This window comes from Danio rerio, chromosome 3, assembly GCF_049306965.1.
Source record: "Danio rerio strain Tuebingen ecotype United States chromosome 3, GRCz12tu, whole genome shotgun sequence".
Taxonomy (NCBI): Eukaryota; Metazoa; Chordata; class Actinopteri; order Cypriniformes; family Danionidae; genus Danio; species Danio rerio.
Window position 1 is genome coordinate 18,418,164 of NC_133178.1, and position 17,594 is coordinate 18,435,757.

General features: G+C 34.0%; 1 protein-coding gene across 2 annotated transcripts in view; it reads left to right on the forward strand.

Annotated features, from left to right (window-relative positions):
* The window catches only part of itgb3a (integrin beta 3a), a 34,245-nt gene extending 16,651 nt beyond the window's left edge, over positions 1-17,594 (forward strand). The window contains exons 11-16 of one of the 2 annotated variants that reach the window (XR_012400059.1): positions 2,998-3,220; positions 6,093-6,193; positions 8,581-8,700; positions 8,885-9,051; positions 11,924-12,046; positions 15,254-17,594. Coding sequence is in view for 1 of the 2 variants with exons in the window: in NM_001037235.1 (NP_001032312.1) it covers positions 2,998-3,220; positions 6,093-6,193; positions 8,581-8,700; positions 8,885-9,051; positions 11,924-11,989 (677 nt within the window). In the remaining variant the exon portion in view is untranslated. 2 annotated transcript variants of the gene reach the window in all.

Below are 17,594 nucleotides of genomic sequence, written 5' to 3' on the forward strand. Positions count from 1 at the left end.
AAGGAGTAAATTACAACAGATTATTCATTTTTGGGTGACTGTCTCTTTAAATCTTGGAGATAGTAGAAAACCACTGACCTGAAAACGTACAGTAGTATTATGAAAACTGAAAAACACCATTCTATCATTGCATAACAGCAGCGTAGCATTGCCTTGTGTGTTTATGAGGATTACACCCAGCTTTTTGTTCTTGCCTCATCACAGAGGTGTTTTTGTTTCACCATATTAGGCCATTTGATCTACATTTAGAAGCAAACAGCGACTCACTCTGACTCACATATGCTGGATATATGAGATGTTATGGAAGGATGGGCATGTCTGTGCACATTACCTGCTCAGACAGCTTGAAATCACATTATTTAGCTTGTTCGTGTTATAATTTTCGTCTTCTGTTAAACAGTATGTTCAAATTTAAAGCGCTGCACTTGTTGGAAAATGGAAACTTTCAACAGCATGTGTGATATGTTTTGTTTGTTGACTGCTTTGTGGAAATAGTTCTCTTAGCCATTTACTCTTTTACACAGTTTGTGGGAGTGGTGTTAAACAACATGACGATTCATATCCTCTGGGCATAAATAGCTGACACAAACACACAGGCAAACCAGTCTGAAATCATCTTGTGCATATTTTCCTTATGCATTTCCTGTGCTAAAATAAGCACATTGGCTTGGGTAATCATGATGCTTTAGTTTAATGCTTTCTTGTTTGAACAACAGATTTTAAAGATGCATCATGTAACACAGTGTCATCAAAATTATTAAGCAGAAGTCACACCCATATTGTGGTTAGAAATTTAGAAACATGCATGCACTTCTGTTCCTTAAAAATGTGAATAAAAGAGAATGCTTTTGTTAAAGTTGATTCATTAAATTGCTCAAAGGTGACAGTAAAGACATTTATAATGTTACATACATTATACAAAAGAAAGTTGTGCTATAGAATTGTAAATTGTAAAAAATATTTATTGAGCACTATAAATGTAGCATTAAAGAGACTTTAAAACACTAAATCTTTCTTAAGCCTATCAATAAACCTAAGTGTATATTTACTTGCCAACAAGGCATGGATTATAAAACTTTATATTTATAATACTTAAGTTTTATGTATGTAGTTAATACACTGTAAAAATAATAATAAGCAGCTTCAACTGATTATTTAGTAAATATGTACAGATTTAAAAAAAATGTTAACTCTTAAAGTTTCTCTTTATATATATATATATATATATATATATATATATATATATATATATATATATATATATATATATATATATATATTAGGGTGTAAAAATTAATTGTTTATTCGATGCACGGTGATACAAATGGGGACAATTCGATATCGTATAGTAATAGATCATAACCGGTTATTACGTGCTGACGTCATTTATCTCCCTAGCGCGATCTCACTATTATAAAATACTATGGCGAAGGAGGGGAGGGCGACTAAATAAAATGCTCCTCCACAGCACTTTGATTCCTAAAACCAAGCAAAGCCCTTTCTGTCAAGTGAGGGAAGACAATAACTAATCATAGGGGTGTAAGACAGCGCTTAAAAAAAGAAGCGGGATAAAATTTACATAAGTTTATTTGCTTTAAATGCTCGATTTGTCTGAAATGCTCGATTTGTGAATGTATTGTTTTATTTGATGCATTCAAAAAGAGTGTTTTCTTTGAGCAGGTCAAATTAAAGGTGCAGTTCATATATCTTACTGCTCTAAATTGTATTACAAATATCATAAAAATGTTCATATATTTATAGATTTTAATTAAAAAAAATCTTTTTGTTGTGAAGAAAAATCTAATTTTGAATGAAAAGCATCGTCAATGCACCGAGATGCACCGAGATATCGAATTGAACCGAATCGATGGCATGATAATTGTAACTGAACCATGAGAACAGTGTAGGTTCACACCCCTGATATATATATATATATATATATATATATATATATACATACATACAATTATAGTCAGAATTAAAACATATACACGAAAATATATACACACACACATACAGTGGGTACGGAAAATATTCAGACCCCTATAATTTATATATATATATATATATATATATATATATATATATATATATATATATATATATATATATATATATATATATATATATATACATATTGCAGCCATTTGCTAAAATCGTTTAAGTTAATTTTTCCTCAATGTATACACAGCACTCCATATTGACAGAAAAACACTTAACTTTTTTTTTGCAGATTTATCAAAAAAGAAAAACTGAAATATCAAATGGTCCTAAGTATTCAGCCACTTTGGTGTGACACTCACATATTTAACTCAGTTGCTGTCCATTTCTTCTGATCATCCTTGAGATGGATCTAAACCTTAACTTGAGTCCAGCTGCGTTTGATTACACTAATTGGGCTTGATTAGGAAAGCCACACACCAGTCTATATAAGACCTCACAGCTCCCAATGCTTGTCAGAGCAAATGAGAATCATCTGTAGCTTTCTAAAGGGATAGTTCAACCAAAAAAATAACATTTACTCACTATTTACTCACCCTCAAGTGGTTCCAAACCTTTATTAGTTTCTTTATTCTGTTGAACATAAAATTAAACCTGCTGAAAACCATTGACTTCCATATTGGGAAAATCTAATTCTACAGAAGTCAACGGTTACCGGTTGTTTTAAAATATCTTCTTTGGTGTTACTAACAGAAATACAATTAGTAAATGGTGAGAGTAATCGATGACAGAAAGTTTAAGTTTTAGATTAACTATTCATTTAACTGCACCCAAGCATGAACATTTAATTGACCTTATTTTTGCTCTTCCCAAATTGTATTAATTAATGTTGTGTTGAAAGAACTGCATGAAGTTTCTTAAAAAAGTGAGTTTGTGTGGGCTTCATTTAAAATGAGCACAGCAGTATTGCCTGGTATTTCAGAACTTTAAGTATTTTAAGGAAATCACAGTGTGCCATCAATATTCTGAAATTCATATGTTTGTCGTCTCTGTTAGGTAATGGTGAGTGTTTCTGTGGCTCATGTCACTGTGGCTCTGGATGGTCCGGTGAGAGCTGTGACTGCTCCACCCGCACTGACACCTGCATGGGCAGTGGAGGCTTGATGTGCAGTGGACGAGGTCACTGTGTGTGTGGAGTCTGTAATTGCACTCAACCAGGAGCTTACGGCTCCACCTGTGATAAATGCCCCACCTGCCCAGATGCCTGCACCATCAAAAAGTGCGTATCTATCTATCTATCTATCTATCTATCTATATATCTATCTATCTATCTATCTATCTATCTATCTATCTATCTATCTATCTATCTATCTATCTGTCTGTCTGTCTGTCTGTCTGTCTGTCTGTCTGTCTGTCTGTCTGTCTGTCTGTCTGTCTGTCTGTCTGTCTGTCTGTCTGTCTGTCTGTCACAGAGGCCACCTCACTCCTCTGACCTCTAAAGGTGCTCTAGTGACAGATGCTAGATGCCATGCTCTTTAGCCTTTTTGTTAGAGCAACCGACTACTATGCAGAAGGATTAATTAATTTGTTTGTTTCATCTATTCATCCTTTTCATTCATTCATCCATCCATTTATACTTTCCACCCATCCATCCACCCTTCCTTCCTTTCTTCCTTCCTTCTTTCCTTCCTTCCTTCTTTCTTTCTTTACTTCCTTTCTTATTTACTTCTTTCCTTCCTTCTTTCCTTCTTATGTTTTTACCACATTACCAGTATCAGGATTAAAGGTGCACTAAGTGAATTTTGCCAAACAATATTCATAAAAACTCACACTAGGCATGGTTGCCTTGAATTTGGCTAGGTTGCAATTGCCCCCAGTTTTTACCTTCTGAGCTCGAGCACGGTTGTGCCAACAATGCAACAGTTTAGTTTAAACACGAAGACAAGCGCTTTCACTCAATGAAATGGAGATTGCATTAGTTATATTGTTTCATATTATTTTGAGTTGTTTGGGACGCAGTGACACACGGCCAATGTTTTGGCATGGCCAACACATCCAATGTTTGGGCACTCATACATTTTCATGAAAGTCATTGTGCTGCTTGCATAAGGAGGTTATGTTTAAGGTGGCAGCTAAAATTCATTCAAAATAATGTTTGTTGTTTGTTTAAACTACTTTTATAACACAAATCTTGAGTTTTTTGGGGCACAACTTCATTATTTTGTGTTCAATCCACTTAAATTTGTAAAAAAAATAAATAAAAAAAATAATAATAAGTTTACTTAATTCCATCATGTTGTCCCGACAGAAATTGTGTGGATCCCAGCATTTGTTTTACAGTGCGTACTGCACCCGAACCCAACCAAATGTGTACTTCATAGTACCTTAAAAGTTCATAAGTGTACTCAAAAGGTACAAAATAGTACCTTGAAGCTATTAATATGCCCTAGGTACAAAAGTGTTTTGAAAAGGCACCGCCCCAGTGACAGTTTTTTACCTTTATTTTCGAGACTGTATTTAAATGCAAAAAAATCAAACATGCCCCTAACACAACAAGACCCTGCTGTTTTTTATATATTTGCCATCATTACTACACATGTCCCCTACTTTTAATTGTCTGCAAGTGTGGTTTGTAACTCGGTCCAACCAAGGTTATTATAGGTAACGAAAACGAATGAAAAAACGCAAACTAAAATTTTAATTTATTTTTAATTAATAATTTAATTTAACACATTTGTGCCCAATAATGGCTTTATTTTTGTATAAGTGATTGCAATCACAATCACGAACAAATCCTTTTCTTTTTTTAACTTTATTTATTTATTAAACATAAGTTACTGTATGTACAACAACTTGGCGTTATCAGTACACCTTTACATTACAATAAAAGGAAGCAGGTGCAAATAAAGAACTAATTACCTACAATATTGTTACATAAAATAATTATAAGTAAAATGATACATAACTTAATATAATAACTAAATAAAAAGGACTAGGGGTTTTCCTGTAATTTGTACTTTTTCTATCAAAGATAGAAAGATTAATTGCACAAATCCTTATTAACCAGATCTTCTAAGTGATCCGGTTTAACTAGTTCACCAAATCGAACTGAATCATTTGAAACGATTTACGTCTTCAGTAAGCCTTTATCCACAAACTATTTACCTTTTAACATGCCTGATACCCCTTCTGACTCGAAATAAACTAATATATTCTAAGTTATTCAGTTGTTAGAACAGTACACTGAAGTAAGATTTGAGAAGGGGTGAACCGATAATACTACCCATGCGTGATTTAGTAAACCGAACACAAACAGTACATGAAAGCCTGCTGTGACTGTACTAAACTAGAACAACTGCAGCACGGGTTAACCGAGGGCTTAAATGAGAGGATCTGGCGAAATGTACATTTATTTCATAACAGAAAGTCCTAATGGAATTTAAATAAGTGAATCATGGTTCAGTTGTAAAACATCATAGTAAGAAACTTTTCAAATCGTGGTGATGAACTGACTGAAATTATGTTTACTGATTTAACATTTTTGGTATGTTGAGTCCAAACATGGGACGATTGTTACAAAAATCAGAAGCAGACTTGCACACATATTTTACTTAAGGATGCTTTCTTAAGGGCTGTTGTATATGAGTTTAAAGATGAGTAGATAGTAGTGGTAACGTTATGATAGTGTTCATGTGTCCTCTGAATACATGCTTCAAAAAATGTATCTTTGGTTGAGTTTTTATTTATATTTGGAATCTTGTACCTAACAAATATCTGAAAGCTAGAACTAATACTGAAACTAATTAAAACTAAACTAAATCTGAGCAAATTCTACCTCTAAAAACTAAAACTAATTAAAACTAAAAATTAAAACTAACTGAATTTAAAAACAAAAAGTCAAATAAGAACTAAAACTAATGAAAAATCCAAAACTATTATAACCTTGGGTCCAAGACTTTTCCTTAGTGCATCTTTAAATGAAACCAGACGAATGCATATCTTTTGACCTTTTGTAGAGGGCATAAACAGGTCAACATTCAAGTCAGATTTATCCATCCATCCTTCATGTGTGTATAGATAATGAGTATGTTTATGTTCTTTTTCATCTCTTTGCCTTACCATTCAAAGAGAATTTCTGTGTGTCTCTGCAGGGAATGCGTGGAGTGTAAACACTATAAAAGAGGAGGGGGTCTCTTTGAGAAGAACTGCAATCACGTCTGCAGAGATGAAATTGTGCTTGTTGAAGAGCTGGGTATACTATCTACCTCTAACAAATCCATAATACACATCTTCTGAGCACACTAGCTATATACAAATCCCTTTTTTATTTAAAAGTTCAGAATTTTGTTCCTACAATACAGTAATTCTATCATTGTGTTAAGGGATAGTTCACCCAAACTTGAATATTGTTATCATTTACTCATCAAAACCCGTTTGAGTTTTGTTGAACACAAATGAAGATATACTAAGGAATGTTTGAAAGCAGAAGCCATTGACTTTTATAATATTTTTGATCCTGCTATGGATGTCAGTGGCTGTTTTTTTTTCAACATTTTTTAGTACATCTTCCTTTGTGTTCGATAGAAGAAAGAAATACACCAAAGTTTAGAATCACTTGTGAGCCAATGTATTTTTGTCCTTTTTGGATCAGCTGTCCCTTTAAATCTGTTCAACCCTTGGTCTAATGAGGAAACATTGAAAGAAGTAGTTGATCCACCCAAACCTCCATCATTGAGCAGGATGTTTTACAATAGTAGGTTTAGAAAATAATAACTGTCATTCAGATTAGTCACTGCTGAAATGCGGAAGTTTTGAGTGTCTAAATCCTGTGTGCTCACATATTCACCTGTAAATATTTATGAGAAGTCCACACTAAGTGAAGTTAGGGAAATTGTCCAATCCTTGAATCAAAACACATCTTATTTATACACTTTGGTTAAGCTGTGAAAACAACTTTAACCAATGACTATAAGCCTAGAGAAAATCATTTCTCAAAAGGCGTATTGGGTTATAAAACTTCATATTTAATGATCAGAGCTATCAGTCTATGGAGAAACTGTAGTATTAACAATGAGCATCTTTAGACAAGAACAGGAAACTCAGTTTCAGCTGCATTTCTGTCTGGCTGTGTATAGCTAGTAAAACATTTTACAAAATACCTGGAAAAAACCAACAAACAAAAAAAAAACAGTTTCTGCATTTGTGATTCACAAGCGTGTTCCTATTATTTATGACTGTGAATTGCATTATGATACCTTGATCTAAACTCTGTCGACTACTAAAATTCAACTTTACAATAGAACAAGATGATTTTTTTTGTAATTTTAGAAGTTTTTAATAATATATAATATAATATACTCCATAAAATAACAGAAAATGTGCTGGCAGGTTAATACAAGATTTTTGTACCATAATATACAGCGCCATCCCAGACAATATATCACTTTAAACTATTAAAAATGTTAATAAAATTCCCATTGTCAAACATTTCAAGGTTAATAGTAGTTGAAAGAAAGATCAAGATGTCATAATGCATTTCAAAAGCATAAGTGAATAAGAAAAGAAAAAGAAAAAAAACGAATCACAAAATACAGAAAACTGCTAAATTATGATTTTTTTTTTCAGTGTTTATTTTTTTCTACAACAGCAGTTAAGATGTTGTAAGTAAAAAAAAACGACAGTTTATGTTAACACATTTGATTCTTTCTATTAGGAGAGAATAACTTTGTCATGTAGATCTGTAAAACGTGTGACCTTTTAACAAAAAGCTACATTATGCATAGCACATTAATATTGGTAAAGGCCTAAAATGGCACTTATGAAACAAGTAATAGTCTAATTATGTCATTAAGTTAATCAGTTAATTGACTACAGCAAACCTTAGTAAATCACCTTGCATTATTGACTTAAGTGCTATCCCATAAATGTGGCATCCAAACGAATCTTCTCCTGCAAATTTACAGACGAAACAAGTCTAGCCAGAATGCTAAAAGATCCACTAAATGTTTTCAAGGTAAGGGGTTGCAAACAACTTTTATGGGCTAAATTCAAACAAACAAATGAAGTTGAACATTACTGAATTTAATTTGTTTGATTAAATTCAACCCATATAAATTACTTGCAAAGTTACCTCAACAAATTCAGTAAATCCAATTAATAATTGTTTTTTCAGTGTACAGTGTCCAAGCCATTTAGCAATAAGACTTGAGCAAAATCCTGGCAGTGCTTTTTTTTTTACACCAAAATAAGCTTCGCACTGGCTAAAATGTTGGTAAATTCCACCGACGTTGCATAAACATGTCTCAGATTTTGCCCAAAAAGAAAATTCTGTCATCATTTACTCATTCTCTACCAGTTTGAGTTTCTTTCTTATGTTAGCAAGATATTCTGAAGAACATTGGAAAAAAACAGCCATTGTCTTCCACATAATTCACCAAGAGTTCATAAAAGTTTAGAACCACTTGAGTGTATGTGCTAAATGGTGAGGAAATTTTAGTTTTTGGGTGAACTTTCCATGTAATAACCCCATCATTTAGCTCAGCTTCATTTAATTTTGACTACATCTTAACCTTGTCTTCTTCTTGCATTATTTTTTGTTCAGATGTTCTTGCTGAGTTAATAATCATCCGTTCTTTCCAGGATTTTTTGAGACGAACGCAGTGAACTGCAGTTATAAGGACGAGGATGACTGTGTTCAGAACTTCCAGTATTATGAAGATGCCAGTGGAAAATCTCTTCTCTATCTTGTTAAAGAACCAGGTGAGAGGAGAGACGGGAACGAGAGAGACGATGTGTGACATGAAGTTGTCAAACATCGCTGTCTGTCTCTGTGTGAGAGACAGGTAGTTACTTGCTGTACTGCTCTCACGGCTATTTAAAGGCATACTGAAGTGGGAAAATTGCTCTGTAAAACGAGTCTTTAGTCATTGCTGGTTTTTCACAGACTGTCCAAAGGGTGCTGATGTGTTGGTGGTCGCACTTGCTGTCGTCGGTGCCATCCTGCTACTGGGTTTGGCTGCTCTCTTGATCTGGAAACTGCTGATCACCATTCATGACAGGCGTGAATTTGCAAAGTTCGAAGAAGAGAAAGCCAAGGCCAAGTGGGAAGCGGTGAGACACATTATATCTGTATTGTGCTAAACTAAATTTATTTTGTCAATGTAAATAAGGACAAAAAAATAATCATTGGCTAGAGCTGGACACAAACCAATCTGTCTGAAAACTATGAATGTGCTCGCTCTGATGCACTCATCCACAGGCTAGTTGTGAAAATGTACCCCCGTATATGTTTCTGGAAAGTGCGAATTATGTAGCCAGAGCTACATATGGCTGATTTCGTATTTAAAACGAATGCTACAAGGCGGTATGATGCTGCCGATGGCTTCTTGTTCTTTTCACTCAACCAGCTTACCTCCCTGTGGACGGCTTTTCCCGCTGTTACCAGTTTGACTAGTAGCTCACAGCATATGTTGGCGGACTTGAGACACAGAGAGTAGTTGACCTTGGCGATGGGGTTTGAGTCTGCCGAAGAACGGTTTCAAAAAGCAGGTAAAACAAAAAAAAAGGCAAAAAATAAAATAAACATGTAAATAACAGTGTGAGAATGTGGTAAGATCTGAAAACGTGGTAAAAATCAAGCTGCAGCGAAGGCTTTTTTTCTGGATTGCTTTTATAAACACTGTTGGTTGGGTTTAGGGAAGGTGGTGAGTCAGGCAGTCAGTCGACAGTGCCTCTAGTGGATTTATGCAAGAACAGCAGGCACAAACGGCACTCGCAAGAGAAATTTAAGATCGTAAAAAGCGTACACATTAGCCTCTGATGGATTCGCGAAAACAAACTGCAAGAAAACCTTCTTCCTGGGATGTATTTCGCACTCTCCATAAATGTATACAGGGGTATGTATCAATAATGAGATTGGGTTGCAACTATGGAATTATTGTTGATGGGGAAAAGAAACACGAGACTTAAAAGATAAAAACTAACCAACGTTATTATGCTGTTTATTCATTGGATGCGCGGATAAGAGTGCATACATTTTGTCACATTACTGGCACAGTTTCAAGCCACTTCCACCATTTCTGTTGACGAAATTACCACTGTGCTACACCAACCACTTTCTGTTCAGTGTTTTCAGTCCTGTTTTAATCTCACTTCCTCACAAACCCAGGGTTTCCATGAGTTATGGAATATCTGGAATATCATGAACATTTAAAAAGGCCTATTCCAGAAACTGAAAGTCATGGAATTTTATAGAATTCCATCCAAGTCACGGAATATCTTGGATTTTTGTTTGTCATTTTAAATATGACTCCCAGCATATACAGTTGAAGTCAGAATAATTAGCCCCCTTGAATTATTAGCCCCCCTATTTATTTTTTCCCTAATTTCTTTTTAACTGAGCGAAGATTTTTTTCAACACATTTATAAACATAATAGTTGTAATAACTCATTTATAATAACTGAATTATTGTATCTTTACCATGATGACAGTAAATAATACTTGACTAGATATTCTTGAAGACACTTCTATACAGCTTAAAGTGACATTTAATGGATTAACTAGATTAATTAAGTTCACTAAGCAGGTTAGGGTAATTAGTCAAGTTAGTGTATAATGATGGTTTGTTCTGTAGACTATTAAAATAATTTGCTTAAAGGGGCTAATAATTTTGTCCTTAATGTTTTTTTTTTTTTTTTTTAAATAAAAACTGCTTTAATCCTAATTGAAATTAAACAAATAAGACTTTCTCCAGAAAAAAATACAAATATTATCAAACATACGGCGAAAATTTCCTTGCTCTGTTAAACATCATTTGGGAAATGCTTAGAAAATAAAAAAATCAAAGGGGGGCAAACTGTATGTAAATAGAAAAATGGCCAATTTTATATATGTCACATATATTAAAAACCTATATCAAAACCCATGTTAAACATATGTTTATATAGGTTATTTCCATGTAGGTATCAAAATGTTTTTTTTTTTTCTGTACTGTGATACCACATTGTTTTTGTGTGTTGTGGTTAAACTATATTTCACTGCCATTTTATTCTTTTCCTAATTTTTAACCAGCAATCATATGCAATCACCAGGCTATATCTGTTAAAATACTAATAATTTAAGGTTGATTTTGATGTGCTCAGTGCTCAACCAGTTCAAAAATAATGTTTATTGCAGCCTAAAATGACTGATTTTGCAGCGCCTTTTCTCAAAACTTGCAGCAATATTTGTGCAATTTAATGTGTTGTTTTTTTTTTTTTGCTGGGACTGAATGTACATAGCTATAATGTCACACGGTGCGTCTAAAGCGGGTCACACACCTTAGAAGAATCGCAGCACCTAACCATCCGGAATGTACTTTATTCTGCTTGTTACATGGCTACTTGCCACAAATAATAACATAACAGTTAAATGCAAAATATTGCTCTGAGCCATAATCGTTTAATAAACCTTTAAATAAACGCAAAGCTGACAGATACAAAAACAGCTGGATGGAGTATACACTAACTGTGTGGCAACAAATAATCAAAAACACAAGCTGACAGAAATAAAATCAGATGAATAGAGCATAAACATATTCATTAATAAGATGGCCCCCAAACAATTGAAAACAGTCAAAAACATTGGCATGACAGACAAATACAGATACATAATAATGTTGATGAAGGTATATGGATATGAACGTATATTTATTGATGGTCGAGATTGAAGTTCCCGGATGAGCCTGTGTTATTTAGCGGTTATTGTCTCAGAAAAATGTTGCGACTGACCAATGACAATCAAGTATTCCAGACAGCCATGTTATGAAAAGAAAAAAACATCTTCAAACAGTCACAGGGGTCCTGCCTGATTGGTGGTTTTGATACAATTTCGACACCACATGGTCATACTAAGAAGTGCCGAAATGCTTGTGGTTGTTTTTTTAAACTTTTATTGTATGTATTCGCATTACAACACTGATCATTAATGTCTCTCATCTTATAGGCTAATAATCCACTCTACAAAGGAGCAACCACCACCTTCCAGAATGTAGCATATCGTGGCAGTTAAGAACAACGACTGCTTGTGTCGAGGACAACTACTGATCTCACATCTCTGCCAATCACAGTTGGTATTACTCAGACTTGTGATTGGAACTGAATTGTGCTGACTAATTCAGAATGTACCAAAAGTTAAAGTTTTTATTATTATTATTATTATTATTATTATTATTATTATTATTATTATTATTATTATTATAAGTCAGTTAAAATACACCAGTGTTCAAAAGCTTGGGGTCAGAATGTTTCTGATTGAACTAAATTAAAGAATCCTAGTTTCGATCTCAGGTTTTTTTTTTTATTATTATGACCCCTTTACATTTTTTACTCTGTTATATTTGCTAAAATCATTATAGTTCTTTTTTTCTTCATTAATGTACACCCAGCACCCAATATTGACAGAAAAACACAGAATTGTTGACATTTTTTGCAGATTTAAAAAAATAAAAAGAAAAAAAAGAAAAACTGAAATATCACATGGCCCTAAGTATTCTGAGCCTTTGCTGTGACACTCATGTATTTAACTTAGGTGCTGTCCATTTTTTTCTGATCATCCTTGAGATGTTCTACACCATAATTTGAGTCCAGCTGTGTTTGACCATGCGGCTAAAATAGGAGTGGCTTCACAACAACTCTGTGACTGTTCTTGAAAATCTACAACCTAAAAATGGCTGTCCACCAACGGTTACCATCGAACCTGACAGAACTGGAGATGATCTACAAGGAGGAATGGCAGAGGATCCCCAAATCCAGATGTGAAAACTTGTTGCATCTTTAACAAAAGACTCCTGGCTGTATTAGATTGAAAGGCAGCTTCTACTAAATACTGAACAAAGGTCTGAATACTCAGGACCATGTGATATTTCAGTTTTTCTTTCATAATAAATCTGGAAAAAAGTTATGTGTTTTTCTGTCAATATGGGGTGCTGTGTGTACAGATAGAAAAAACTTAAATGATTTTAGCAAACGGCTGTAATATAACAAAGAGTGAAAAACTTAAGGGGTCTGAATGCTTTCTACACCATCTGTGTATCAAACAGCACAGTTGTTTATTCAACTCAATTCTATATTTCTAAAGTGCTTTTTACAATGTGGATTGTGTCAAAGCAGCTTAACATAGATGAATAGAAAATAAAAAGCCATCATATTTCAAACTGTGGAACATTTCAAATATTTTACAACATTTATAATAATAATAAAAACAATAATTTACTAAACACCAACACGTGACACTGGTGAGTGATGAAACACTCAGTGGAAATGCAAATATATTTCACAATACCATTCTTTTACTGTATTTGATCAAGTAACTCCTTTTAAAAGCATGAATCTTACTGACCCAAACTTTAACCATCCTCTTCTCGGCTCAGATTAAAATCAGGCGCTGTCATGTACAGGCGAGAAAAAGGGAAAAAATGTAATGTACCTATAAAAACAGTTGTTTACGTTATGTTTGTTGATTTAAAAACAGAAATCTAGCAAGAAAACATGCCTAGGTATAATTCACCCCAAAATTAACATTTGCTGCAATTTACATAAATAAATAAATAAATAAATAAATAAATAAATAAATAAATAAATAAATAAATAAATAAATAAATAAATAAATAAATAAATAAATAGCATGTGCACATAGCATTTAGTAACCCTGACCACAATGGAGTAAACAAAAACAGGAAATTAAATAAACATGTGACAAACAATAAACACTGAAAGCAATGGACCAACAGAAATCTTACTCGAACACTGGATTGTGTTTAAACTACATTTTGAAATGGGATTACATAATAAAAGTCATAATATTATTCATAAAAAGAAAATGTATTACTTTGTATTATTTAAAACAGAAACAGTCAGCAAAGACCTTTTACATTAATCTGCATAATCTGATATGTGAAATAACATCACAAATTATGCTTCATTCCAGGACATATATGAAAAAACAAGAATTTAAAAAGTAAATAAACAAAAATGTTTAAAAATGAAGATAACATGTTATTGTTATACAAATTTATGTAATATTTTGGACAAAAAAGGGTAGTTTTTATGCTTGAGTTCATGTGTTGTTACACTTAAATGTGGAGAGGATTATCTTTTGATCTATATATTTCATGCTTGATTAAATGTAAATATTGCAATATTAAGAAAACACTTTAATCTAATTATTCCAAAGTCATTTATAAGACAATGATGACCTATTTTCCTGGTTACTATAATAATAATAATAATAATAATAATAATAATAATAATAATAATAATAATAATAATAAATATATTAGGCAATATTTTTAGCACATTTTGACAATGCTGTAATGCTGTTGGTGTTTCTTACTGTACATTCCTGTACTAATTACTTTAAGTTGTACTGCTGGGATTCATTTGCTGTATTTTAAAGTGATTCTTTAGGTTACAGTACATCACAAAAGTCTTTTTGTCATTTTATTTGTTTAAAGGTGATGTGTGTAACCCTTTTCGGTGTAAAAATACTTGTATTAGATAATGTTAGATACTGTGCATACAGTTAGTGCATACTGTACAAAAAAAGTCCTTTACTAAAAATAAATATATATATATATATATATATATATATATATATATATATATATATATATATATATATAATTTTTAGTAAAGGAATTTCGATTGTATTCCACATTTTGTTATTTTTGCATACATGCATTTGTGTTTGTGTTTCTGTCTTTTTTTATGTTTGTTAGTCAGGTTTTCTACAATCTGTTTTGGGAATGAACTGGTTGTGATTTCCTGTTCTCCCAAAAAGGTAGAGGAATGCACTGTATGAGCAAGATTACGCGAGCAGCAGTGTGATGTGTAGAAGCCATATCGCACTGCTACAAGTGTAATACTGCATTTATACAACAGTTTGACGGCATAATCGTGTATGTAAAAAAGTCAATCAAACACAGAGAGTCTCAAAACCCTTTGTATGAGGAACTACTTTCTTCCACCACTCATTCACATCTGCAGCGGACATCACTTTAGAGCTAGTATTTGAATGATTCTCTAGCGCAATGTCTAATGACAAAACAGCTGATTTTGCTCACATTTTAAGTTTGTAAGGGTGAACGACATGAAATGCCATCAGTCTACAGAGATTTCCTAGTATTTCTCTATTGCAATCGAGAGATCACAATATTACTATAGTATAAATACAGCACTACAACATACAAAAGAGAGAGATCAAATTAGAAAGTAATTTACCTGTTTTGTAATGATTTGATCAGCTGTAGTTTGAAGTTATGCTGTTTTTTCTTAGGGCTTATGCGGCTCTATTGCTATCTTGTCGATGAACATCAACCATCTTTGCTCAAAGGAAGACTACCGCCAAAGCGCTGTCTCGGAAATTATAAATATTATAAAATGGCACTATCCTTACAAATAAACTGCATAGCTGCAATCTAAACAACTACATTCTCAACTAAAGAAGCCTCAAAAGTATATTGTTGTCCAACAGCTGCAATTTTTGTTAAACTGTAGAGTGTCTTCTGCTTGTTGCTGTATGTGGGCGGTGTAATACTCAAGGGTGAACGGTAAGGGCTGGACAAGTGCTGTCACTTGCAGAATATCACATGGCTATCAGCCAATCAGATTCAAGAACCAGATATCAACAATGCATTTAGCTCAAAGCAGATATTGTCTTTCCCTATCACTGTTTTTAAATAAATCTCGTTTCCGTTAAGTCCTACTGAAACAGGCATGTTGAAATCTGGAAACGGCTCTTCGTATATTCATTCAACCTGCAGAAAGTGTTGCAGATTGCAGTTTGTTTTTATGTTTCTAGGCTCTGACATTTGCACTTCTTGAAGAGTTAGTGACTGTCAGTCTATCAGACCTGTGCCTGGCTTTCTTTGGAAATATGGTAATAAACAATGTTTTATCCGTATACACAAGCAAACACCACTGCAATAAATGATTCGCCGGATATACACTTGCATAAGAAATCACTTCAGACTTAATGCTATTAATGACACTATATTTGTGTGTCTGTCAGATCTCCAGAAATACCATCTGTCTCTGTGTATAGCAAATGTAAATGCTGGTTTTCAGCGGTGACATACTGTGTGTTTAAAATAGCTGCTGCATAGATGTATGTTTGGTTTTGCTAGCCTGTTGAGAGGGGTCTGGATGCAGACCTGGGGCCTCATGTATCAACGCTGCGTACGCACAAAAACTTTGTGTACGCCAGGTTTCACGCTCAGAATCGCTCACGTTTGGATTTACTAACAATGAACTGAACGTGGGAATGTGCGCAGGTTCACGGCAGCTTTCTGGCAGGCGTACGCACATTTTTTGTGCGTGTCTGTTTTATTTCCATTGGCGACTCCTAGAGGCAGTTGTGTTAAATTCTTCTCTACAAAGTGTCTGATCCTTGCAATGGCAGCTGTATGAGAAGGGTTCATATAGTAGGTATGTAAGATTTCCATACCATACAGTTGACCAGCTAAACATTAAAGCACAATTTGCAGCGGTCGCCTGTTTTCCCAATGTAATCTGAGCAATCTACCGCACGCACATTGCTATAAAGACACTATCTGAAGATAAATTTGCATGCGTGAATCAGAAACATTTCCATTCAATAAATGTGCAAATAAAATATGATGCACAAACTTATTAATGATTCCTACTTGTCTTTCTCGTGATAAATAGTGGGCAAAATCTTATATGTAGCGGGAAAAAAAAGAAGAAAGAATTCATCAGACGCTGGATTCGAACCGAGTTTGTGCTCGAACGTGTCAGTACATGATCACATGCTTCTTCTGAGGTGCGCCACTGAGACTGCTAAGGGTACTGCAACATTTTACAGATATAAACCACACTATTTCTTTTTTAAATGCACTCAGTGCGATGTTCAGACCCAACTGTGTTAACCGTATCAGCTAAACTCTCCCACTCTATTTTTTTCTTTTGTTGTTAATTCCGGAGAACAAACTTGCAAATAACACCGCTTTTCTCCGGTCTACCTCCGAAAGCAGCACCTCCAATTCACATTCTGTTCAAAGTTTCTCTTTTTGTTTGATTTTGCCTTTGCTTTTTCGTTGGGTTTTTCCATTAGCATAGTCATTAGCATATTCATACGGGGGAGGAGGCAGGGAGGGGTTTTGTGCTCGTGCATGTTGCGCTCAGTTTCACGTTCATTCAGATGTACAAAAGAATATGCGTGAGATTCGGCGTACGCAGTGTTTCATACATCTGAAATTTTTTCTGCGTACGCACATTTACAGCTTTGTGCGTACGCAATGTTTTAGTAAGATTTCCACGCAAGTCTTCGTACATGAGGCCCCTGGTGCAGTGCAATCTGAGCTGCATCCAATGCTTTTTAATGTCCTCACCTAACCCCACATCTAACCTTACCCGTCACAGCGACGTCACTCACTCCATTGAGGGCATTGTGTCTGACATTGAATTGCTGAGTGATGCAATCTCAGCTTGCATCCCAAAGACTGCATCCAGATACTATTGAGTCTGTTAGATTAACATTAAGGATGAACTGGAGACTGAATTGAATGATTGAATTGTAATTGAATGCAATCTTGAAAACACTGGAATAATATATAGGGAATGCATAATTCTCCATAATAAATGTTGTATATTATTAC